The sequence below is a fragment of the Marmota monax genome, unplaced genomic scaffold, assembly GCF_021218885.2.
Source record: "Marmota monax isolate L192 unplaced genomic scaffold, Marmota_monax_Labrador192_F-V1.1 WCK01_AAM20220418_F8-fsc00004, whole genome shotgun sequence".
Taxonomy (NCBI): Eukaryota; Metazoa; Chordata; class Mammalia; order Rodentia; family Sciuridae; genus Marmota; species Marmota monax.
The window spans coordinates 6,305,373-6,330,265 of NW_026692881.1; the positions used below are offsets into that span (position 1 = coordinate 6,305,373).

At 39.4% G+C, this 24,893-nt stretch overlaps 1 protein-coding gene across 1 annotated transcript; it reads right to left on the bottom strand.

Moving 5' to 3' along the window:
* Positions 1-952: 952 nt before the first annotated feature.
* LOC124096333 (ankyrin repeat domain-containing protein 26-like) lies at positions 953-24,656 on the bottom strand. The gene is made up of 5 exons (XM_046450151.1): positions 24,443-24,656; positions 23,893-24,007; positions 23,596-23,704; positions 3,298-4,257; positions 953-1,144 (listed from the first exon to the last, which is right to left on the bottom strand). Exons 1-5 carry the CDS (start codon positions 24,654-24,656, stop codon positions 953-955), a joined length of 1,590 nt encoding a protein of 529 aa, XP_046306107.1.
* Between the last annotated feature and the right edge of the window lie 237 nt (positions 24,657-24,893).

Here is a 24,893-nt window from a genome sequence, read left to right on the forward strand (position 1 = left end):
AGTCGGCTTATATGAAATGTCCATTGCAGAGAAATTATAGAGATGGAAAATGGATTGTTGGTTTCCTAGGACTTGGAGGAACAAGAAGGGTGACCACTCAGGGAATCAAAGTTTTTTTTTTTCAAGGTTATGAAGATGTTCTAAAATTGACTGTGATGATGTTTATATAACTCAATATGCTGAGATACCGTTACACTTTAAATTAGTGAGCTGTATGGTATATGTCCATTATATCTCAATAAAGTTGCTTTTTAAAAGATATAATGCAAGAATCTGACTTTCTTCATTCTTCCTTTCTTAGGATGTAAGTAGTAGACATGACCTTAATATTTCTGTTCTTTTATAATATGTCTAAAATAAAAGCATAATGAAGGGAATTCTTAACTTTTCCAATAACTTCAGTATTAATCTAAAGTATTTGCATATTTGGAGAAATGGCCTTTCTGTCCAAGTTATCTTGAAAACCATGAAATAATCATACACAGATTCTGTATCCATTCACAAAAATGAAGATAAGAAATAATACAATTCCATGGAACATTCCATTAAATGAATTCCTCTGATTTAATCCGTCTTGCCTCCCCATGGCAATAGACATAGGCACTAAAAAGTATGTTTTAACAGAAATTGAGTCTCTCAACTTGTGTAAGGAGTGATGTATAGTTCTCAACTTTCCTAAGGTTAAATAGTTTAAGGAAAGATGTATGACATTATAAGAAAAAAATGCAAGAATGAAAGTCAGAGTTTAAGATTTCTTAAAAAAGTGCACAAGTGGGCTAGGAATGTACCTCAGTGTTAGAGTACAGACCTTGCTCACACAAGGCCCTGCATTCAATCACCAGAACTGCAAAAGCAAAAACAAAGAAGTAAGTGCACTAGTAAATAATTAAATTATAACAAAATTAATGCTGTGCACTGAAATCAGTATCCTAAAACACTTCATATTAAACAGCTATAGATTGACTGTTGATATTTTCAAATTCATTCGTACTTGACTTATGTTCTGATTTAGTTCCTTCTTTAAATTCTGTGTCTCCTCTTCTAAACTAAGGCGATAACCTGATGAAACTTCTAGTGAAGACTCTGACATAGATCGTCCTTTCAGGGTATCAGCCTGCTCTTGTTGAAGTTGTCTCACTGCTACCTGATAAGATATTTCTGTTAATGATTTTATAAGTCACTTCATTATTTCTGTATGTTAATAATATTTAACTCTTACATATACTGTGAAAAAAATCATCACATGTATCAATTGATCTTTTTTTTTTTCTAATACTTATTTATTAGTTTTCGGCGGACACAACATCTTTGTTTGTATGTGGTGCTGAGGATCGAACCCGGGCCGCATGATGCCAGGCAAGCACGCTACGGCTTGAGCCACATCCCAGCCCTCAAATGATCCTCTGAATAGATATTTTTCTTTATTTCTAAATTCTGTTAAAGACACAGAAGGAGTTGTCTTCCTGTCTAATCACTATTACGTTCACAGACAATAGATTCAGTCCCTTATCCACTCCTCCCCTGATTAAAATGCAGTGCTTGACTACCATTCTACTGAATTTTTAAACAGAAATGGGTATGCAGGTGGGATTAGTGCTGGTGAATTCTACAGAGGGGAACATTATCCCTCATTCTTCTTTGGGGCTCAAATTAACACCTGAGTTCCTCGTGTATTAAATCCTCTGCTCAAATCTTTCCAATAGATTCCTGTCTCAGAATAAAAGCAAGGCCCTAGATAATCTGGCCTCCTCCTTCCTCCTTGACCTTAGCTGCTCCCTCCTCACTCCATTCCTGTGGCACATGAATCCTGCCGCACCTCATTAGTCTCAAAATGGGGATTCAATACCCAATTAATGAACCATGGAGAGCTACGATTATCCTTGTACTAGACAAAGTGATTTCCTTTACATGATAGCAATTGAGCCTTCAAAGGAAAAGGATGAGCAAATTATCCGTGAACATATTCAGTTAATGACAGATACAGTGGGAAGATTAAATCAACTACAGTTTTGCTATGATTCATCACATTCATCCCATTCCCATATTATGATTTGATGAAATGTAGATGCTTCTAAAAAGTTGAGGCATCATGAGAATAAAAGAATTTGAGACAGTAATTTTGAGGTTCAAGTCAAATTGTCATGAATAAAAATAAAATTAGAAAGATAAAATGCTAGTGAAGGACAGCCATTAAAAAACACGATATCTGCATTTCAGCTTAGCTTGGAAATCTGGAATAAACTCTCCAACTAGCCCACTTAATTGAATCCAGGTAGGCACATTTCCATTTATCTGCTTTATCATGTTCTGAAAGCATGGCAACATGAAGACATTACAATTCTTGTTCTGGGCAGGTCTCTCAGTGGGGAGAGCACATGCTTAGTCTATGCAAGGCCTTGAGTTCCATTCCCAGCAGTGTAAGAGAGGGTGACAAAGGAAACATGGTAAGATCTCAACATGTGAAGGGTGTGTGGGAATTCTTGGTTGAAAACTTTTGATTCTAGATTCACAGCACAGACATACTGTGTCTATGTCCACTCTCAGCAGAGCAATTTCATCCTCCAACCTGTTGTATATATGCAGTAGATCTTTTTACTGTTGGCAAAAAAGGGAGACCCCTACATTATATTTGGTTGGTGTTGTCTTTAAGTGTCTTATGATCTATTAGCAGTTCACATTTTTTTAAATGCCACTTATTTGTTAATGAAACGGGATCATTTGCTTTACTTTTTGAAAATGATAACTGTATCCTCCTCGTAGGACACATTCCTATATTGCCCGTTTTCCCTGTAAACTGGTAGATCTAAAAGCTTCATTAAACTGGATTCAAATAAAAAGAGTACATTATTAATATTAGTCTATGTCTACTAAGAATTTGAAATGTAACCTCTTAAAACTTCATAGAAAACACAATGCCTTTACTCAAATAAAGCTTCTCTCAGGTCCAACCTTCTCTATGTGACTGAGTCCCTCTTTTTTTGTTGTTTTTAATTAGTACATACTTGTACTTGTTTATGAGGTGCAGTGTAATATTTCAAAACATATGCAACATATAGTGATCAGAACAGGGGAACTGGCGGACTCATCACGTCAAACATGGATTATTTTTTTTGTGCTGGGAATCAGGTCTAAGTCAAATTTAATGGAAGCGAGGTTAAGTTTTGGAGCTGATATAGTTAATGCATTTATAATATATGTATTTTTATATACAGCTAGATTCAACATTAGCCATAATCAAATATTACTTTGAATTTTCTCTGAAAGACAATTCATATGTTTATCTTGCTTGATCCTTACCTCCCTTTCTGCTTTCTCCTTTCCATATCTTTCTTGCAGTCTTTCTTCAAAATGGTTACAACTGTTAATTAGTCCCTTAATTCTGTTTTCCAGCATGAGACTGTATTTTTTACTCTCATCTTGAAGTACTTTTATAATGTCATGAAATCTGTGTAGGACATTAATTACTGTCTCTTCTTTATTGTCAGTGTTGTTGTGAAGGTCATGCAATTGCTGTTGAGGCAATGTATTTTCGTTTTGTAGCTGAGATAATCGCTCCTCTGTGGACTCCTGCTTCTCAGTGTATTTATTCACTTTACTTTGTTCGTTTTGATACGTGTGTTCAATTTTCTTCACGTGGCACTTTGTTTCCCTTAGGTCTCTTTGTACATTTTCCAAAACCAAAGTCATTTCTTTAAGAGCATCAGTTGTATGACAGAGCTTATTTTCTAGGTTACAGATTTTTGTCTTGTTCTTAGAAAGCTGTTGGGAAACCATCACACTATTAATTTTGAGGTTACATATATCAAAATCCATCTTGGCCTGTGCACTAAAGTACTCATTTCTTATTTCCTGGATAGTGAATTCTAGGTCTCTTCTTGGTATCTGACTTTCATAATGATGGGATGGAACAAGATCCAATCTGGTATGGTAGGGTTCAAGTTCTGTTTCCAGTCTTGCTTTGTTTTGTTTTAGATTCTCCAGTTCAAGAGTTAGCATTGCAATCTCAGCTTTCAGATTATTTAACTGTTCATTACGCTGGAGTGTTATTTCTCTCTCTGTTTCCTCATTCACTTCAATTGCCCTTTGAAGGTCATCACTCTTTACTTTTACAATTTCAATATTTTCAAGATATTTCTTTTCCATATCCTGGCTCTGACATCTTACTGTGTCTATGTCCACTCTCAGCAGAGCGATTTCATCCTCCAACCTGTTGTATAAATGCAGTAGATCTTTTCTTGTACAATCACTAGTAGGAACCTAAGTAAAACCAAGGAGACATTTAGCTACGACTCAATGACATATCCCATTTTCCTTTGAAATCAAAGAATAACCTTTACATATGTACAAGGAAAGCATTGCAATAGATGGATATTCAGCTGGAGAAAAATTAGATCTAAACTTCAGAGAATGTTAAAAGCAAAAGTTCCCCCAAATTTAAAAATTTCATTGTAGGAAATAAATCTATGAGAGTAAGCAAAAAAAAAAATAATAATTTTTAAGAATCTTGGAATTAAAGACTTTCCCTGAATTCTAACAGAACCAAGGCATAGAGTTAGTGATTAAAAAATTTAAGACTACATTTTTATACCTAATGTATATAGCCAACTCATAATAAGAAGAACCTTAACTCTACACATAGACATTTGGATAGATGAAATTTCCACAGGTTATTTTAGTTCCTCTTTCCTGAAAATATTCTACACATATTCTGCTTTTTTTACCTTTTTTTAGTCAGTTATTAAAATGACATCTATTGATAACCGATAAATCTAGTAGTCATACTAAGCATTTCTACCTACATCAATGATTTTTCAATCACAATTCTGAAAAGGAGGGCACAGTTAAAAAGTCTAAGCAAATATCAGAATTTTCCCCAAGTCTTCTGACTCTGCTTCTAACTCTCTTCCACCAAACCAGGTATTCCTGAACTATAAACACATAAATAAAAAAGAAGGCTTATGGCTTAAAACCCTAAAGGTAAAGAAGGTAAAAAAATTTAAGGCATTTCTCAAACTCCTGACATTGTTTGCTATTTAGTAACATTTGTGTTTTCTCTGCCATGTTGAATTTTGCAGATGTAAAAGTGGAAGATTATTTTGCTTGGTTTGATTTTCAGATATCTGTCTGTCCCAGAGGATGCTTTAAAAAATAACTTTACCCTTAGGTAATCAAAGGGCATGGACAAAGAAAATTTAGAAATAATTCAAATTTAACTGGTAAATCTCTTAACATATACCCAGGGACTCACAAATCCGTGGACCAGAACTAAGAAAAATAAGTAGTACTTGTAGCAAAATAGAAAGTAGAAAACAACTTTTCCAGATTGTATCTACTAAACTTAACTCATTATGTGTTAAATTTACCACAACTGAATTAAATGATTTTTGGTGGCTCCCAGACATTCTCCCAGAACCTCAAGTACCCAGAGGTGATGCATAGGGAGCTTGGTCTGAATTTCTTTTTCTTTCCTTTTTTTTTTTTGGGGGGGGGGCACAATATCTTTATTTTATTCATTTACTTTTTTTTTTTTTGATGTGGTGCTGAGGATCGAACATAGGGCCTTGCATATACTAGGCGAGTGCTCTACTGCTGAGTTAAATGATTTTTAACATTAGAAATGCTTCCTCATGCTGGGCGCGGTGATGCTTGCCAGTAATCCCAGTGGCTCAGGAGGCTGAGATAGGAGGATCAAGAGTTCAAAGCCAGCCTCAGCAACTTAGTGAGGCCCTAAGCAACTCAGTAAGACCCTATCTCTAAATAAAATTCAAGAAAGGGCTGGAAATGTGGCTCAGTAATTAAGATCCTGGGTTCAATTCCCGGCACGCACGTGCATGCACACTCACTCACACACACACACACACACGCACATATACACACACACAATTGCTTCCACACGTAAAAGATATCACCCATTTCTTAAATAGAGAGCCCTTACAGTGCATTTAAGTTTTTTTTCTGAAGAAATTGGAGAGAAGGCACACTTTTAATTACTAAGAGCCAAAATCTATATATGCCAATCAGAAAGAAATATGTTTTAAAGTTTTATTGAAATCTTATATGGTTTTACATATACATTGAATTTCTGCAGTCCAGTTCTAATGTATTCTAATGTCCACTGAAAACAGTGAATTATGTTGACAATATTTACCCATCTCCTTCATTGAAAGGAAATAAGTTGAAAAGTTTTCATTTGCACCCTAACACCACAGATTCCATTCTGAAAGGCTGGATTCTCTTAACAGGCAGTTTGTTCTATTATACCCCTATACTGTGGATGGAAATATGAAACTAAAACTTTTGGGTTACTGGTAACAATCTCCTTTAACACGTATGCAATTCAGTGGTCATTTCTGTCATAACTGTTCATAATTTCAAGTACTTACAAGACTCAAATTTGACCTTACTTTCTTCATCATTTAAGGAGGTTGTACAAAAGGAAGCACAAACAGTATTTGGGGAAAAAATGCCTCATTCCCAAGGATAAAGATTAGTAATAAGTCACCAGGGACAAAAAACATATTTTAAGAGTCATAACCAATTAAAATGTTTTAAAAATTAAGTATTAAACTATATCTATGGATTCTTAAAGGCTATTCTGAAAGGTAATTTAATTTGGCCTATTCTAAAGGGCTTACCTTAATTTGGCCTACTTTAATGATCTACATTATTAAAGCAAGGAAAACAAAGAGTGAAACCGGAAACTCAAATGTGTACATGCTTACATACCTGTGGCTGGCTGTCTTCAGTGTCATCAAGGCTCGTTTGCTCTTCCTCTGATGTTACTTCTAAGCTTGGTGCTGCTGACAAATGTATATATTTACTTAAACTACTTAAAACAGAAAAATGCAATGATCAAAACAGAAATAAAAAGCACATACTACTAATAATGGAAATTTACTTATTTATTTATATTTTATGATATAAGCTTATTCTTTATTTATTTACATTTAATGATTTAAGTTATTCTTTAGCTGAAATTTTCTTTTACTTAATACATTTTATGATTGTGTGTATATGTGGAGTTAACATGGGGCCTTGTGCAGGCTCTCAACCAGTGAGATCATCCCCAGGCTTCTTTATTTTTATTTTGAGACAGGCTTTCTCTTAAGTGCCCATCCTGGCCTGAAATCTGCTATCCTCCTGCCTCAGCCTCCCCAGTAACTGAGATTACAGGTGTGCTCCATTGTACCCAGAAAACATTTACTTCTTTAAGAAATCGTTATATTTATCCCAATTTTCAACAAACCAGTTAGGAAGACTCTAGATGTCACCAAGTCCATGCATACAAACATCTCAAAGATTCATTTACAAATGCAAGCACTCAATATAAATGAATAAATTCTCAGAAACAAAATTTAAAAGTACCACAGGAACCTGAAAATTCACACTGTATGCTATCCTCTATCTCACAATAGGAACTTCTAAACAACGGCTGTTCATTACTACTGGTTTCCAAAATGACTGATACTTTCTTACATGATCTATAAACACTGCTCCTTATATCTGAGATGTTTTTTGTCCACCATTGTTGACAAATTCCTTTCCTGATTTAATAAACTCAGTCTACTATGTGACATCTTCCTTGATTATGGCTATCATTCTTGTTCCTGAGGTTAAACTGATATTTCTTTCTTTGGGGCTACCTTGCCTTTTTGTCAGGTTTTCTACTTTATTTTTATCACTTGCATAGTAAGTCACTTCTTTACATGTCAATCCCTTTTGCACCTGGACTGGAAGGGACAATATCTTAAGTCACTTTGTGTAAACAGTCCTTATTTATTTGACTCCCTAATTGTTTATTGAGTTCCTAGTAAGTACTAGGGTAAACATGAGGTGTGGGGCTGATGGCTTCTCTAGAGGTCACCCCTGAGCTGAGACTTAAACAAGTGAGCTCAGCCAGCCAGAGGGCAGGAAAAAGTGAGAGCATGAGGCAGCAGCAAGAGAGGAAGACAACTATTAAATAGGGTATGTGTTTGTCTAAAAATATAAGGACTGGTGAGGAAGGGGCTAGAGGAAAAGGGCTAAATCTGCATCATATTATGAAAGCTTTATAGGTAAGCTGAAGATGCTTGGATATTAATGTTTAAAAGAGTGGTTCATGGTCATATTTATACTGGATCTAGATCAATGCTGTGGGCAGGATGAATATTCATGAGGCACATGTAGATAATGTAAGAAATGTAAGAAAATGAATACTTAGAAGGCAAGCAGTACAAAATAAAGATGCAGGAATTAACCAAAAAAATTTAGGATAGAAATATTTCAGTTATAAAGATTTTTTTTAGGGGGAGAGGAAGATGGCGGCGAGGGGAGTGCATTGCCCCCGTGTGCTGCTTCACTGTGTGGGAGTATGACAAGTCAGGACGGCTAAAGGCTATCTTGTTAGGAATTTCCAGCAATATTGGGGTGCTCCGGAACCTGGAGGAAGGATTTCCATCGCACGAGGATCGGCTACGGGGACTCAAACGCGAGAGGTTTGTCGCACGGAGGGTAACACTGCTTATTCAGCAAACCGCCCCGTGGCTAGAGTCTGCAACGCGCGCTGGGAAACGAGGAGATAGCGACGCAGGAATACAGCGCTGCAGTTTCTGCCAGCCGTGCAAGCACCGTACTCAGGGCTGAATTCTGGGTTCGAGACGGGGGAAGGAAGCGGTCCATCTCGGTTCTCCACACCGGTCAGACCACAGAGGAAGCCAGCAGCCACCATGTTGGAAAGCTGACGTCACCATCCCTGTGACGTCACCGCAGCTCATTCAGCCATAGAACAGGTAATTTCAGGCTGCCATTCGCCTGCGGCTTGCAGACAGATTGCTAGGGTTCAGTGCCTGGGGGCTTCTTAGAACCTGATCTTATCGGAGCGAACACCAAGCGCTGGCTGGCCGAGTTCCGGCTCCTGGAACCGCCCTGGCCCAGGGCTGGGGAGCCTGCGGAGGCTGCTTCTTGGACCCTGCTCCTATCAGAGCATATACCAAGCACTAAGCGGCTGAATTCCAGCTCCCGGAACTGAGCCCGCGGGGACTGCTTCTTGGAGCCTACTCTTATCGGAGCTTACACCAAGCTCGGAGCGGCAGAGTTCCGGCTCCCGGAACTGCCCTGGCCCAGGGCTAGGAGCCCATGGAAACTGCTTCTCGGTCCGGGTCCTGCTGAGGGCCGGTCAGGACTCACCCGTTGCTTTGGTTGCCCGGCAAGGGGAACGAAATGCTGCCATTCGCATAGGATACCAACATGGCAGAGATCTGATGTCATCAGAAAGTGGCGGAGGAGAGAACTTCATCAATACCAGCGGCGACAGAAACAGTTGGTCTCCTGGTAGGGGGGGTGAGGCACAGACACCCGAGTCTCCTCGATTTGTCCTCGAGCCAGAGGGGAGGAGCCGGGCCGAGCAGGCCCAGCGGCTCGCCAGTGTGGTGACCGCGTGACTCCAATTGGAGAGGGGGCGGAGCGGAGCCACCACCCGCACCCGCAAGGTGGGCAGACCCGCGACCCAGTGGTACATGGGCGTGGTAGGAGGGGCAGGGCAGAGCCGCCGCCCGAGCTTGCAAGGTAAATAGACCTGTCACAGACTGGCGGGTCAGGCCCAGTGGCCTGCCAGCGTGGTACACACGTCACCCCAACTGGAGTAGGGGCAGAGCAGATCCTTCTCCCACGCCCAGATCAGGCCCTGCTGGTGTGGTGGCCACGTGACCCCAATTGGAGTGGGGGCGGAGCGGAACCGCCACCCGTGCCCGCAGGGTGAGCAGACCTGTGACCAACCTGCAGATCAGGCCCAGGGGTCCGCAGGCGTGGTAGGAGGGGCAGGGCAGATCCGCCGCCCGCGCCTCCAAGGTAGGCAGACCTGCAACAGACCGGCGGATCAGGCCCAGGAGCCTGCCGGCGTGGTACACATACCACCCTAATTGGAGTAGGGGCAGAGCAGAGTCGCCACCCGTGCCAGGAACAGGCCCAGCGACCTGCAGGCGGGGTAGTCACGACACCCCAATTGGAGTAGGGGCAGAGCAGAGCTGCCACCCGTGCCCGAAAGGTGGGCAGATCTGCGACCGACCAGCGGGACAGGCCCAGTGGCCTGCCGGTACGACAGACACGTCACCCCATTTGGAGTAGGGGCAGAGTAGAGCCGCCGCCCGCGCCTGCAGGGTAGGCAAACCTGCAACCGACCGGTGGATCAGGCCCAGTGGCCTGCCGGCGTGGTACACTCGTCACCCCAATTGGAGTAGGGGCAGAACAGAGCCGCCGCCAGAGCCCAGAACAGGCCCAGTGACCTGCCGGCGTGGTAGCCACGACACCCCAATTGGAATAAGGAGAGAGCAGAGCCGCCGCCCGCGCCTGCAGAAAAGATACACAAGCAGTATGAAAAGACAAGGAAAGAAAGGACCACAAGCAATGCAGGTCAACGCAACTTTAGAAGAGGTAACAGCTGCAGCAGATGGAATGTCAGATAAAGAATTCAGGATATACATGCTTCAGATGATCTGGAGTATCAAGGAAGACATTAGACAGCAAAATCAGACAATGAAAGATCACTTCGACAATGAATTATGCAAACAAATCCAGGAAGCAAAGGATCAGCTATATAGGGAGATAGAGGTTATAAAAAACAAACAAACAGAAATCCTAGAAATGCAGGAAGCAATAAACCAACTTAAAAACTCAATGGAGAATACTACCAGCAGAGTAGAACACTTAGAAGATAGAACATCAGACAATGAAGACAAAGTATTTCAACTGGAAAAGAACATAGACAGCTCAGCAAGACTGTTAAGAAACCATGAGCAGAACATCCAAGAAATATGGGATAACATTAAGAGACCAAACTTAAGAGTCATTGGGATACAGGAAGGTACAGAGCTCCAAACCAAAGGAATGAGCAGTCTATTCAATGAAACAATACGAGAAAACTTCCCAGACTTGAAGAATGAGACAGAATCCCAAATCCTAGAAGCCTACAGGACGCCGAATGTGCAAAATCATAAGAGATCCACACCTAGACACATTATAATGAAGATGCCCAACATACAGAATAAGGAGAGAATTTTAAAAGCTACAAGAGAAAGGAAGCAGATTACATTTAGGGGTAAGCCAATCAGGATAACAGCTGATCTTTCAACACAGACTCTGAAAGCTAGAAGATCCTGGAATAACATATTTCAAACACTGAAAGAAAATGGGTTTCAACCAAGAATTGTGTATCCAGCGAAATTAAGCTTCAGGATGGAAGATGAAATTAAAACCTTCCACGATAAACAAAAGTTTAAAGAATTCGCAGCTAGAAAACCATCTCTTCAAAACATCCTCGCCAAAACATTACAGGAAGAGGAAATGGAAAATAACAATGAAAACCAACAGTGGGCGGTAGGACAGTAAAGGGGGGGGGAAATAATCAAAGAGGAAAACAAACCATGTTTAGTAACAGAAATAAACAAATATGGCTGGAAGAACAACCCATATCTCAATCATAACCCTAAATGTTAATGGCTTAAACTCACCAATTAAGAGACACAGGCTAGTAGAATGGATCACAAAACAAGACGCAACAATATGCTGCCTACAGGAGACGCATTTGATAGGAAAAGACATACATAGGCTGAAGGTGAAAGGTTGGGAAAAATCATATCACTCATATGGACCTCGGAAACAAGCAGGAGTGTCCATACTCATATCAAATAAAATAGATTTCAAGCCAAAGTTAATCAAAAGGGATAAAGAAGGACACTACATACTGCTTAAGGGAACCATACACCAACAAGACATAACAATCATAAATATTTATGCCCCAAACAATGGTGCAGCTATGTTCGTCAAACAAACTCTTCTCAAGTTCAAGAGTCTAATAGACCACCATACCATAATCATGGGAGACTTCAACACACCTCTCTCGCCACTGGACAGATCTTCCAAACAAAAGTTGAATAAGGAAACTATAGAACTCAATAACACAATTAATAACCTAGACTTAATTGACATATATAGAGTATACCACCCAATATCAAGCAGTTATACTTTTTTCTCAGCAGCACATGGATCCTTCTCAAAAATAGATCACATATTATGTCACAGGGCAACTCTTAGACAATATAAAGGAGTAGAGATAATACCATGCATCTTATCTGATCATAATGGAATGAAACTGAAAATCAACGATAAAAGAAGGAAGGAAAAAGCATACATCACTTGGAGAATGAACAATAGGTTACTGAATGATCAATGGGTTATAGAAGACATCAAGGAGGAAATTAAAAAATTCTTAGAGATAAATGAAAACACAGACACAACATATCGGAATCTACGGGACACGTTGAAAGCAGTTCTAAGAGGAAAATTCATTGCTTGGAGTTCATTCCTTAAAAAAAGAAAAAACCAACAAATAAATGATCTCATATTTCATCTCAAAATCCTTGAAAAAGAAGAGCAAAACAACAGCAAAAGAACTAGAAGGCAAGAAATAATTAAAATCAGAGCTGAAATTAATGAAATCGAAACAAAAAAAAACAATTGAAAAAATTGACAAAACTAAAAGTTGGTTCTTTGAAAAAATAAACAAAATCGACAGACCCTTAGCGATGCTAGCGAAGAGAAGAAGAGAGAGAACTCAAATTACTAGCATACGGGATGAAAAAGGCAATATCACAACAGACACTTCAGAAATACAGAAGATAATCAAAAACTATTTTGAATCCTTATACTCCAATAAATTAGAAGATAGTGAAGGCATAGATAAATTTCTTAAGTCATATGATCTGCCCAGATTGAGTCAGGAGGATATAGACAACCTAAACAGACCAATATCAATTGAGGAAATAGAAGAAACCATCAAAAGACTACCAACTAAGAAAAGCCCAGGACCGGATGGGTATACAGCAGAGTTTTACAAAACCTTTAAAGAAGAACTAATACCAATACTTTTCAAGCTACTTCAGGAAATAGAAAAAGAGGGAGAACTTCCAAATTCATTCTATGAGGCCAACATCACCCTGATACCTAAACCAGACAAAGACACTTCAAAGAAAGAAAACTACAGACCAATATCTCTAATGAACCTAGATGCAAAAATCCTCAATAAAATTCTGGCGAATCGGATACAAAAACATATCAAAAAAATTGTGCACCATGATCAAGTAGGATTCATCCCTGGGATGCAAGGCTGGTTCAATATACGGAAATCAATAAATGTTATTCACCACATCAATAGACTTAAAAATAAGAACCATATGATCATCTCGATAGATGCGGAAAAAGCATTCGACAAAGTACAGCATCCCTTTATGTTCAAAACTCTAGAAAAACTAGGGATAACAGGAACATACCTCAATATTGTAAAAGCAATCTATGCTAAGCCTCAGGCTAGCATCATTCTGAATGGAGAAAAACTGAAGGCATTCCCTCTAAAATCTGGAACAAGACAGGGATGCCCTCTCTCTCCACTTCTGTTCAACATAGTTCTCGAAACACTGGCCAGAGCAATTAGACAGACGAAAGAAATTAAAGGCATAAAAATAGGAAAAGAAGAACTTAAATTATCACTATTTGCAGATGATATGATTCTATACCTAGCAGACCCAAAAGGCTCTACAAAGAAACTATTAGAGCTAATAAATGAATTCAGCAAAGTGGCAGGATATAAAATCAACACGCATAAATCAAAGGCATTCCTGTATATCAGCGACAAATCCTCTGAAATGGAAATGAGGACAACCACTCCATTCACAATATCTTCAAAAAAAATAAAATACTTGGGAATCAACCTAACAAAAGAGGTAAAAGACTTATACAATGAAAACTACAGAACCCTAAAGAGAGAAATAGAAGAAGATCTTAGAAGATGGAAAAATATACCCTGTTCATGGATAGGCAGAACCAACATCATCAAAATGGCGATATTACCAAAAGTTCTCTATAGGTTTAATGCAATGCCAATCAAAATCCCAACGGCATTTCTTGTAGAAATAGAGAAAGCAATCATGAAATTCATATGGAAAAATAAAAGACCCAGAATAGCAAAAACAATGCTAAGCAGGAAGTGTGAATCAGGCGGTATAGCGATACCAGACTTCAAACTATACTACAGAGCAATAGTAACAAAAACAGCATGGTACTGGTACCAAAACAGGCGGGTGGACCAATGGTACAGAATAGAGGACACAGAAACCAATCCACAAAACTACAACTATCTTATATTTGATAAAGGGGCTAAAAGCATGCAATGGAGGAAGGATAGCATCTTCAACAAATGGTGCTGGGAAAACTGGAAATCCATATGCAACAAAATGAAACTGAATCCCTTTCTCTCGCCATGCACAAAAGTGAATTCAAAATGGATCAAGGAGCTTGATATCAAACCAGAGACACGCCGTCTGATAGAAGAAAAAGTTGGCTACAATCTACATTCGGTGGGGTCGGGCTCCAAATTTCTCAATAGGACACCCATAGCACAAAAGTTAATAACTAGAATCAACAAATGGGACTTACTCAAACTAAAAAGTTTTTTCTCAGCAAAAGAAACAATAAGAGAGGTAAATAGGGAGCCTACACCCTGGGAACAAATCTTTACTCCTCACACTTCAGATAGAGCCCTAATATCCAGAGTATACAAAGAACTCAAAAAATTAGACAATAAGAGAACAAACAACCCAATCAACAAATGGGCCAAGGACCTGAACAGACACTTCTCAGAGGAGGACATACAGTCAATCAACAAGTACATGAAAAAATGCTCAACATCTCTAGCTGTCAGAGAAATGCAAATCAAAACCACCCTAAGATACCATCTCACTCCAGTAAGATTGGCAGCCATTATGAAGTCAAACAACAACAAGTGCTGGCGAGGATGTGGGGAAAAGGGTACACTTGTACATTGCTGGTGGGACTGCAGATTGGTGCAGCCAATTTGGAAAGCAGTATGGAGGTTTCTTGGAAAGCTGGGAATGGAGCCACCATTTGACCCAGCTATTCCCCTTCTTGGTCTATTCCCTAAAGACCTAAAAAGAGCATGCTACAGGGACACTGCTACATCGATGTTCATAGCAGCACAGTTCACAATAGCAAGACTGTGGAACCAACCTAGATGCCCTTCAATAGACGAATGGATAAAAAAATGTGGCATTTATACACAATGGAGTATTACTCTGCATTAAAAAATGACAAAATCATAGAATTTGCAGGGAAATGGATGGCATTAGAGCAGATTATGCTAAGTGAAGCTAGCCAATCCCTAAAAAACAAATGCCAAATGTCTTCTTTGATATAAGGAGAGTAACTAAGATCAGAGTAGGGACGAAGAGCAGGAGAAGAAGATTAACATTTAACAGGGATGAGAGGTGGGAGGGAAAGGGAGAGAGAAGGGATATTGCATGGAAATGGAAGGAGACCCTCAGGGTTATACAGTGGAGGGGGTAGAGAGAGAGGAGGGGAGGGGAGGGGAGAGGTGGGGAGGGGGGAGGGTGGAGGATGGGAAAGGCAGCGGAGCACAACAGACACTAGTATGGCAATATGTAAATCAATGGATGTGTAACTGATCTGATTCTGCAATCTGTGTATGGGGTGAAGGTGGGAGTTCATAACCCACTTGAATCAAAGTGTGGAATATGATATGTCAAGAAATTTGTTATGTTTTGAACAACAACAATAAAAAATAAAAAATAAAAAAATAAAAAATAAAAAAAAAAAAGATTTTTTTTAAATGATTAAATGTACACAAGTTGGGTCCCTAGAAAACAAGTCTCTGCTCATGACTATATAAAAGTATCAAATGAGACGGGAGATGAACTAGTGGCCTGGCTCTGTAGCTTTTTGTTTCACATCGTCCTAAGTTGAGGGCATTCATTTAGGTGTTTTATTTGGAGTGTCTTGATTCTTGGATCTACCAGCTCATCAAGGGTAAGAGAAGACTGGTGGTGAAGCTCAGTGGTAGAGCACCTGCTTAGCATGCAAAAGGCCCTGGCGCCAATCCTCTCCACCAAAGAGGAAAGGAAAAGAAAAAGAGCAAACAATTCAGTGGTACAGGTAAGGAGCTTTAGTTTTACAACTCTTAGTTACTACCCAGGGAAAAAATTGATTTTCTTCTACCAAACATAATATTAAATTCTACATGTAAGGGAAAAATAAAATGTATATGTTATTATAATATACAATTTCTTACTACGGAACTGAGCCCATGAGAGATTAGGACAATGAATTAACTGGTACATAAAGCAGAATACATGCTTGATAAAATTAGTCACATAGACTGGGTGTCATAGTAGAAGTAAAATTGATAATTATAAGAGATAAGCTCTCTTTAGGTTTCCCAGACTGGCTTCAAACACTTGGGCTCAAGAAAAACTTTGGCCTCAGTTTCCTGAGAAGCTGGGACTATAGGCATATACCAGATTCCCAATAAGCATTTTTAAAATTGTAAAAATCTTAAGTGTCTTGTAATTCACCTCTATTAATTCCTAATATGTATAGAGATTCCAATGAGGGGGACTTTAAAAGTCAAAATATTACCTTTTGAGATAAAAGTAATATTTTTATGTCTGTAAAAATTATACACCAACGTGTCAAAACCAACTACATATTCATGCAGAGTTAAAATACAAAGGAATCCTCATGCTTAGCTTTGACTACTTTAACTTTGGACTTTATCTTCCTGGTGGGAACAGTAATATGGCATAAAAATGCTAAAGAAAAAAAACCCTAGAATATAGGTTTAATAAAACATTCAGTTAAGATTCCAAAAGTGAGATTATGCTTCTAATGATCATAAGTAAGAAAGTATGTATATATCAATGTAAACATGCTGACTAATGGAGAGAAAAGTGACCTCTATCAGAGGAGTAAATTATGATCAAGAGGACAAATATCAAAGCTAATGGTAGAATGTAACAGCACACATCTTCAATGTGACATGCCAGAATCATTTATGACATTATATTACAAAAATGATTCCTATTCTTCAACTTGTATAACTTAATAAGCATAAAGTTGTGATGATACATTTCCCATTAAAGAAAGTTTTCTGAACCGATGAGCTTAGACATATACTTTTAGAATAACAATTCATAAAATTTTCTTATTTTCCATACCTGCGTTGGATACTTCCTTGTCTATATTTATTTCATCTTGTGGTTCATCCATGTTCAAGTGTCTTGATCCATTCATGTGAGAAGATATAGGAACCTCATCTAAGAAATAATGTGCAGTAAGCTTAAAATGTTGGGAAAAGGTAATTAAAATGGAAAAAGTAAACTGAAATATAAAATTTAGATATCAGTAACACTTTATATTTCAAAATCAGTGTAACATGTATTAATACCAATTTTAGTATTCCAGCAATAAACTCTATAATGTGTCTTGTTTTCAGTATGAGCCTCATGTGCTATGCTTTTTAATCTTTATCAAAATGTTAGCTATCTAAGACTGAGGATGTAGCTGAGTGGTAGAGTGCATTCCTACCATGCCCAAGGCCTTGAGTTCCATCCTTAGCAACACTGGGAGGGGGTGGGGGGGTGGGGGGGGGAAACAGTGGTGGTGGTATTTTCTACCTTAAAAAAACAGGCAATGCTTTTTTTTAAAAAAAAAAAAATTTGCTCTTCTTAGATATACATAACAGTAGAGTATACTTTTGAAATATTATACATACATGAAGTATAACTTATTCTAATTAAGATCCCATTCTTGTTGTTGTACATGATGTGGAGTTTCACCGGTCATGTATTCATATATGAAGATAGAAAAGTGATGACTGATTCATTCCACTGTCTTTCCCATCCCATCTCCCTTCCCTTCATTCCCCTTTGTTTAATCCAATGAACTTCTATACCCCTGTCCCTTATTGTGTGCTAGCATCTACACAAGTCCTTTTTCTTTTTCTTTCTCTGTTAGTAGGCGCAGAGTCTCTGGTCTAATGCTTAGGTCCTTGATCCACTTAAACAGCATGAGAGATAGGGGTTCAATTTCATTTTACAACATATGGATTTACAGTTTTCACTGCACCATTGGTAGAAGAGGCTATCTTTTCTCAATGTATGTTTTTGGTGCCTCTGTCTAGTATGAGATAACTGTATTTATGTGGGTTTGTCTCTGTGTCTTCTATTCTGTTTCATTGGTCTTGTGTCAATACCATCTGTTTTTGTTACTATAGTTCTGTAGTATAATTTAAGATCTGGTATTGTGAGTCCCCCGTGTCACTTTTCTTACTGGATATTGCTTTGGCTATTCTGGGTCTCTTTATTTTTCCAAATAAATTTCATGACTGCTTTTTCTCTTCCTATGAGGAATGTCATTGGAATTTTAATAGGAATTGCATTAAATCTGTATAGTGCTTTTGGTAATAGATATCTAAGAACATGGGAATTCTTTCCATCTTCTAAGGTCTTCTTCAATTTCCTTCTTTAGTTTTCTGTAGTCTTCAATGTAGAGGTTTTTCACCTCTTTTGTTAAGATTGATTTCCAATTACTTTACTTTTTTTTTTGAGGCTATAGTGAATGGGATAGTTTTTCTGATTTCTATTTCAGCTGATTAATCATGGTGTATAGGAACAAAATCTATTTACTACATTGGTGTCAATTTTATACACCGACTTTGCTTAATTCATTTATGAGTTCTGGAAGCTTTCTGGTAGAGTGTTTTTTTTTTTGGGTCTTCTAAATACAGAATCATGTCATGGGCTAAAACAGATAGTTTGAGCTCTTCTTTTCCTATTTGAGTCCTTTAATTTCTTTATTTTTGTCTAATTGCTCTGGCTAGGGTGTCAAGGACTATGTTAAATAGAAGTGGTAAAAGAGGGCATCCTTGTCTTGTTCCAGTTTTTAGGGGGAATGTTTTCAATTTTTCTCCATTTAGTATGATGTTGGCCTTGGATTTAACATATATAGCTTTTACAATGTTCCTACTAACCCTAGTTTTTGTAGTGTTTTGAGCATAAATGGATGCTCAACTTTGTCAAATGCTTTTTCTACACCTATTGAGATGATCGTGTGATTCTTCTATTTAAGTCTATTGATGTGATGAATTACATTTATTGATTTCCATATGTGGAATCAACCTTGAATCCATGGGTGAACACCACTTGATCATGGTGCACTATCTTTTTATTATGGTTTTGTATGTGGTTTGCCAGTATTTTATGAAGAATTTTTGCACATATATTCATCAGGGATATTGGTCTGAAGTTTTCTTTCCTTGATGTGTCTTTGTCTGGTTTTGGTATCAGGGTAACACTAGCTTTATAAAATGAGTTTGGAAGGGTTCCCTCCTTTTCTATTCCATGGAATAATTTGAGGAATATTGGTGTAAGTTCTTCTTTGAAGGTCTGGTAGAAGGTAGAAAGACCTTCGAAGGTCTGGTCCTGGGCTTTTCTTTGTTGGTAGGCTTTTGATGGCATCTTCAATTTCATTGCTTAAAATTGATCGTTTAAATTTTCTGTGTCCTCCTGATTCAATTTGGATAGATCATGCTCTAGAATTTTCCAATGTCTTCATGATTTTCTATTTTATTGGAGCAGTTTCTACTTTCAAAGTAGTTTCTGATTATCATCTATAGTTGAGTAGTGTCTTTGTTGATATTTCCTTTTTCATCATGAATTTTAGTAATTTGAATTTTCTCTTCCTTTTTCTTTGTTAGCTGGCTAAGAGTTTATCAATTTTATTTATTTTTTCAAAGAACCAACTTTTTTTTTTGGTTGCAAGAAGCTCTTTATTCATTCACCTTTTTTTTTGTTTTGTTTTAATTAGTTACACATGACAGTACAATGATCTTGACATATCATACATTTGAATCAGATGGGATATAATTTCTCATTTTTCTGAGTATACAGGTTGCAGAATTGCATTGGTCATGCAGTCACATATATACCCACAGCAATAATAATGTCTATTTTATTCTGATGTCCTTCCATTTCAACTTTTTGTTTGGTTGATTTTTTGAAATTTTTTGGATTCAATTTCATTGATTTTGGCTCTGATTTTAATTAATTCCTGTCTTCTTTGGTGTTGATTTGTTCTTTTTTGAGGGCTTTGAGATGTAAAGTCAAGTCTTAGTGACTGTCTATCCTTTTAATGAATCAACTCAATACAATGAACTTTTCTCTTAGAACTGCTTTCAGAGAGTCCCAGAGATTTTGATATGTTGTGTTGCTATTAGATTGCACCAGTGCCAGGCACAGACTCCCTAAATGACACAATCCCAGAAACAGTTTCTGCTATTGGCCAAATAAACAAGTCTGAGAAAAGGCACTGGAGAAGAGGGGTGCTACAGATCCTTCCCTATAGATTCAGAGTGCCTGGCCAGGGAGCCATCTTCCCTAGGGATCCTTTGTCTAGGTTTTCTTCATGGAAATATGAAACCCTTATATTTTTTAAATCTCTAAGACCCATACTATGGTTTATTTATCAGGTATCCCTCAAAAGCTCCTGTTAATGCAGGAATATTTAGAGGTAAGATGATCAGATTATGAGAGTTATAACCTCCTAGTTGAATGGCTGGATGGTGGCTGTAGGCAGGTAGGATGTAGCTGGAAGAGTTGGGTCACTGGGGAGTGTGCCCTAGAAATGTTAATCTCCTTGAGGCCCCTTTCCCCCACCTCTCTGCTTCCTGATCTTGTCATGAACTGAGCAGCTTTCCTCCTCTGGGCCCTTCCCCCATGATGTTCTTGGGCCAAGAACAATGGAGTTGGCCATCTATGGACTTAGACCTCCAAAACCATGAACCCCAAAGTTTCCTCCTCTAAGTTATTTTGTTCATGGCGGTTCTGACTCAAACAACTCAACAGCCACTTCACTGGGCCAGCAGGTACCCATTCCAAAAGGCAGGCTGGGATGAAGAGAGAAATTGAGACCCAGATCTGCTGAGAACTCTGGGTGGCTGGACTCAGGGTCAGGAGGTCAACCCAAGGGATAGAAGCCCAGGGTGATTCTACTGAAGTGTGGCAGTTTGAGCTCTGTGACAATGAGTGCCACGGTTGCATATTGTAGAAACCCCGATGCCTGCAGCTCCTCAGACGAGAGCAGAACTCCCAGGACTGAATACCCCATCATGATCAGAGGCACTCAGAGGATATGTTGTCACCTCCACCATAGAAGTGTTTCCAGAATCCCTATGGATTTACCTAGAGCAATGAGAGGGAGCCACCTTAAGAAAGCCTGCTTTTCTGGGGCTATCTCTGTAGATCAGAAACTCCTTCAGTGCTTTATATCCCAAGACATAGCAGCCACCTCTCCTTACTGAGTGGTTGGACATCTACCCTGCAGGTCAGTCTGGGCCCAGGAGAAAGACTGTGACACAGATTTGTAAAAATACTTGTCAGCAGGAGGAGGTATGGTATTCAGGTTGACCAGTCTGTAGGCTGGAGGGAAGTGGGGGAACTGCCCATTTAAAATTGATGGTATGAAATTAGTGACAGGAAGTGTGACCATCTCTATGTGGCTTCTTAAGGGAGAAGTGTCTGGGAGCACTGGGACAAGGTGTGGTGGAAAGCTTGGTGCCTGCTGTTCCCCCTCCCAAGGAAAGCTCCTTCAGGTAGGCAACCTCTGCCATCCATGCTCAGAGGCTCTGGGAGAATTTACTCGGGGACTTGAAATTTTACATACCACTGAGCTCAATGACAGAGTGTTTAGAATTGGTGTCTGCAGTGATCCAGCCATAGGTTGCATAGGCCAGAGAGTTTGATTGGCAGATCCTACTATAGTCATTATCAAATTTCCAGGTACAAAGAAATAAGTATTGAATTTTAATTTACCTCTGTAGATGAAAATATTCCTTAGCACTCCCTGGAGGGCAAGGAGGAGAGGACTCAGCCTATAGTCTCTACACCCAGGGTTGCCCTAATTGGGCTAGACAAGGAACAAACAGCACTATGGTAGTTCCCCCAGAAAATCCCAACACTTGTGGATTCTAGAACTAGAATTACCAGAGAAAAAAGTGCTTAAGGATTAATGACATCAGCAAAGATATCTTAACCATTTGTTGTTGGTCTTACTTTTCTAAAAGTTGTTCTGTGTGATTTTCCTGATGATTTGTTTTTTCATCTTTCTATCTTACTTGATATTGTCTTTTCATTAATTTATTTTTTTCCATCTTTTCTTCTTCCTCATTTTTATTGCCATCCTTTCTTCTTTACTTTGTTTTCATTTCTTCTTGTCTTTCTCCTTCCCACCCCTTTTTCATTCATTTTCTTTTTCTTGTTTTTTTTTTTTTTTTGTAGTTACTAATGCTTAATTTTTCTGTCCATGTTACATTATTACTCACCACTTCTTCTCATTGGTTAGTGGAGTTAGAGATCATTTTCAATAAGTTGTTTGTTATACAAAGTCAACATTTGGTACACTACTAGTAAAGTTGTTACTTTTAAAGTGGTGTGGGACATATACATATATGACTCCATTCCATACTGGAATAATAATTTTCCAGGAGGGGAGGACACAAATATATGTATGTATGTGTGTGTGTGTGTGTGTGTATATATATATATATATATATATATATATATGATGGTGTTTATATACACCATATGTCCTCCAGGATGTGAGGACAAAAATGATAGATGTCACCCACTGTTCTCTGTTCAGAAAGTCCTCCTCTTAAACATTTCCTGTGGCTGGCTCCTTCCCTTCCTTGTTAGCTTAAATGTCACACTGAGGAAGATCTTCATTAACTCCAGAATTTCCCTTCTACTCCTATTCCATCTGATCTACAAATTCCTTAAAATTAAAAAAAGTGATGATTATATTTTTTTGGTTCTTCATTAAAATACTTTAAGTATTTCAGAAGTATCTAGTTTATATCATATTTAATAATAGAGTTTCTGCTCTTAACTACACTATTTCTGTTGTGTATTTATAACATCTTTTATATTTTTTAACTTACTAGTTGTTCCTTCCCCAAACAATATTTCATATGAATTTTAACAAGAAATGTACAAAATGTTACATTTTACTACTTCTGTTTTTAATATATATCAGGCATTTCAGAACATTAAGACTAGATATTTCAAAAAAGTACTTAGCATTGTCAACTACATATATAGTAATGAGGAATAAAATGCACACATAAAACAATGGTTATAATGAGAAAAACATCTTCTACATATGACCAGTCTGGCCCAGAACCATCTCTCTTCCTTCTCATAGTCTTCTGCTCCATGTCCTCTAGCCTACTAGACAAACATGGAGGAGTGTCGCTTCTAGAGGTGGTTTAACAACTCTGTTTCAAAAAGCCACTAATAGAAGACATTGCTGAATTTTTTTAAACAAATGGGCATTTACAAGACATGTTACTTTCTAGCTCTTCTTTGTCATACCTTGGCAACCTCTTTACATCTAAAATGTCCAGATGCAGCAAAAAGTTTTCTTCTAAAAAGCTGGGAGTAAAATTGAGACTAGATTTTTCATATTATACACACTTCTTCTACAAATGACCCGTAACTCTTCCCAAAGGGTGGTGGGCACTTACAATTGGCCAAATGCGGTGTGCTCCTCTACCGTTTCTCTCTTTGTTAGAATCCAAACCTACCGCCCGTTGACAGCTAACCGTTCCACCGTGCTTGTCCAGGGCTTTGCTACCTTCCAGGACCGTTATGACTTTGTTTGTCGTCATGGTGAGGACTAAGTGAGGTCTAATCAAACCGCCACCTGCACGGAGCTGTCACCCAGGTCCCGGATCTGGGAGGCTTGGATGTCTAACTCGTGGCAGAGCTTTCTATTGTCCAACCGCTTTTTTGGGCCCTCGAAACCCCTAATGGCCACCGCAGGGTATGGAGGCCTCTATTCTCACCACCCAAAGGCGCCATATCCTTCCTTAGAGGTGGCTTCACCTGGGCCTAAGAGGGTTGGGCTGGGAGACCTAGTAGCCTTCAATGAACAGGCTGGGACAGGTCCCTGAAGCCATCAGGTCATCCAGATGATGGACAGGGAGATGTTCACCTGTCTATCAACGCCTGGGCCCGGCCAGTGGACAGCAGCTGCAGTGGCTCCAGATGTCTGTAGAAATACAACCCGACAGGCCCTCCCTCTTCAGAATCCCATAGGGCATCTGTACCTTTAGTATAATAATGGCCACTTCATACTATTTAGGGGCTCTTATGAGAATCTCTAGTCACAATCAAAAGATTGGGAACTTGAGTGAAAGCCAGGTCTTCCTGACTGTTCCCAGCAACTAGCCAAGGCTCCTGCACTGGGGCAGGAGGTACCAGCTCTGATCTCTAGGCTCTCTTCAAGCGCTCCCCAATCTTCCCAGGTTCAACTACAGCTCTTGGAGTACTTACCCGCACTGAGCCATGCCAACCAACCGCGTAAACGCCCCAGGATGGGGAATGCCTGTTTGTGCCACAAACCCCTGACTCTTCCCCACCTCGGCCTCCACCATCCCAACCCCCGCTCCAGCGCAGGCCAAGCTACTTATTCAATGGAGCCCTCCCCCAGGAGTTCCCCAGCAAAACTTCCCTTATTCTCAATCCTTGGGGCTTTTCGTTACCTCGTCTCTGGATGGAAGTGACCCACGTGTTCAAAGACGCTTCTGGGGAAAGACGGAAGCGGTTTGAGAATAACTCTTCTAGGGCGCTGGGGGCGGGTCCTGGCAGAGGACACACCCGGTGGCCAATGAGAATTCGAGGTGGGGTCAGCTTGGCAGTCACTTCTCCTCGGGTGGCTAACTCGCTCTTCTTGGAGTTGGAGAGGCCCTTTCTCATAGCGAATTGCTCCATAGCATACTTAGAATCTGGATTTTCTTGCCTCTAGGGATCCCTCAGGGAGGGGCTGAGAGGGATGAAGAGGACCAGGACGCGCGCTGTGGGGCGGGACGCCCCCCGCTGGCTGGGCAGCCTGCAGAGGACCAGCGCGGGGGAATTGGGGAGCGGCCTGCCAGCTGCGGTGGGCATTGGACACACTGGCTCCCAGGGGCTGCTAGGACTTTCCCTCCAGCCAGG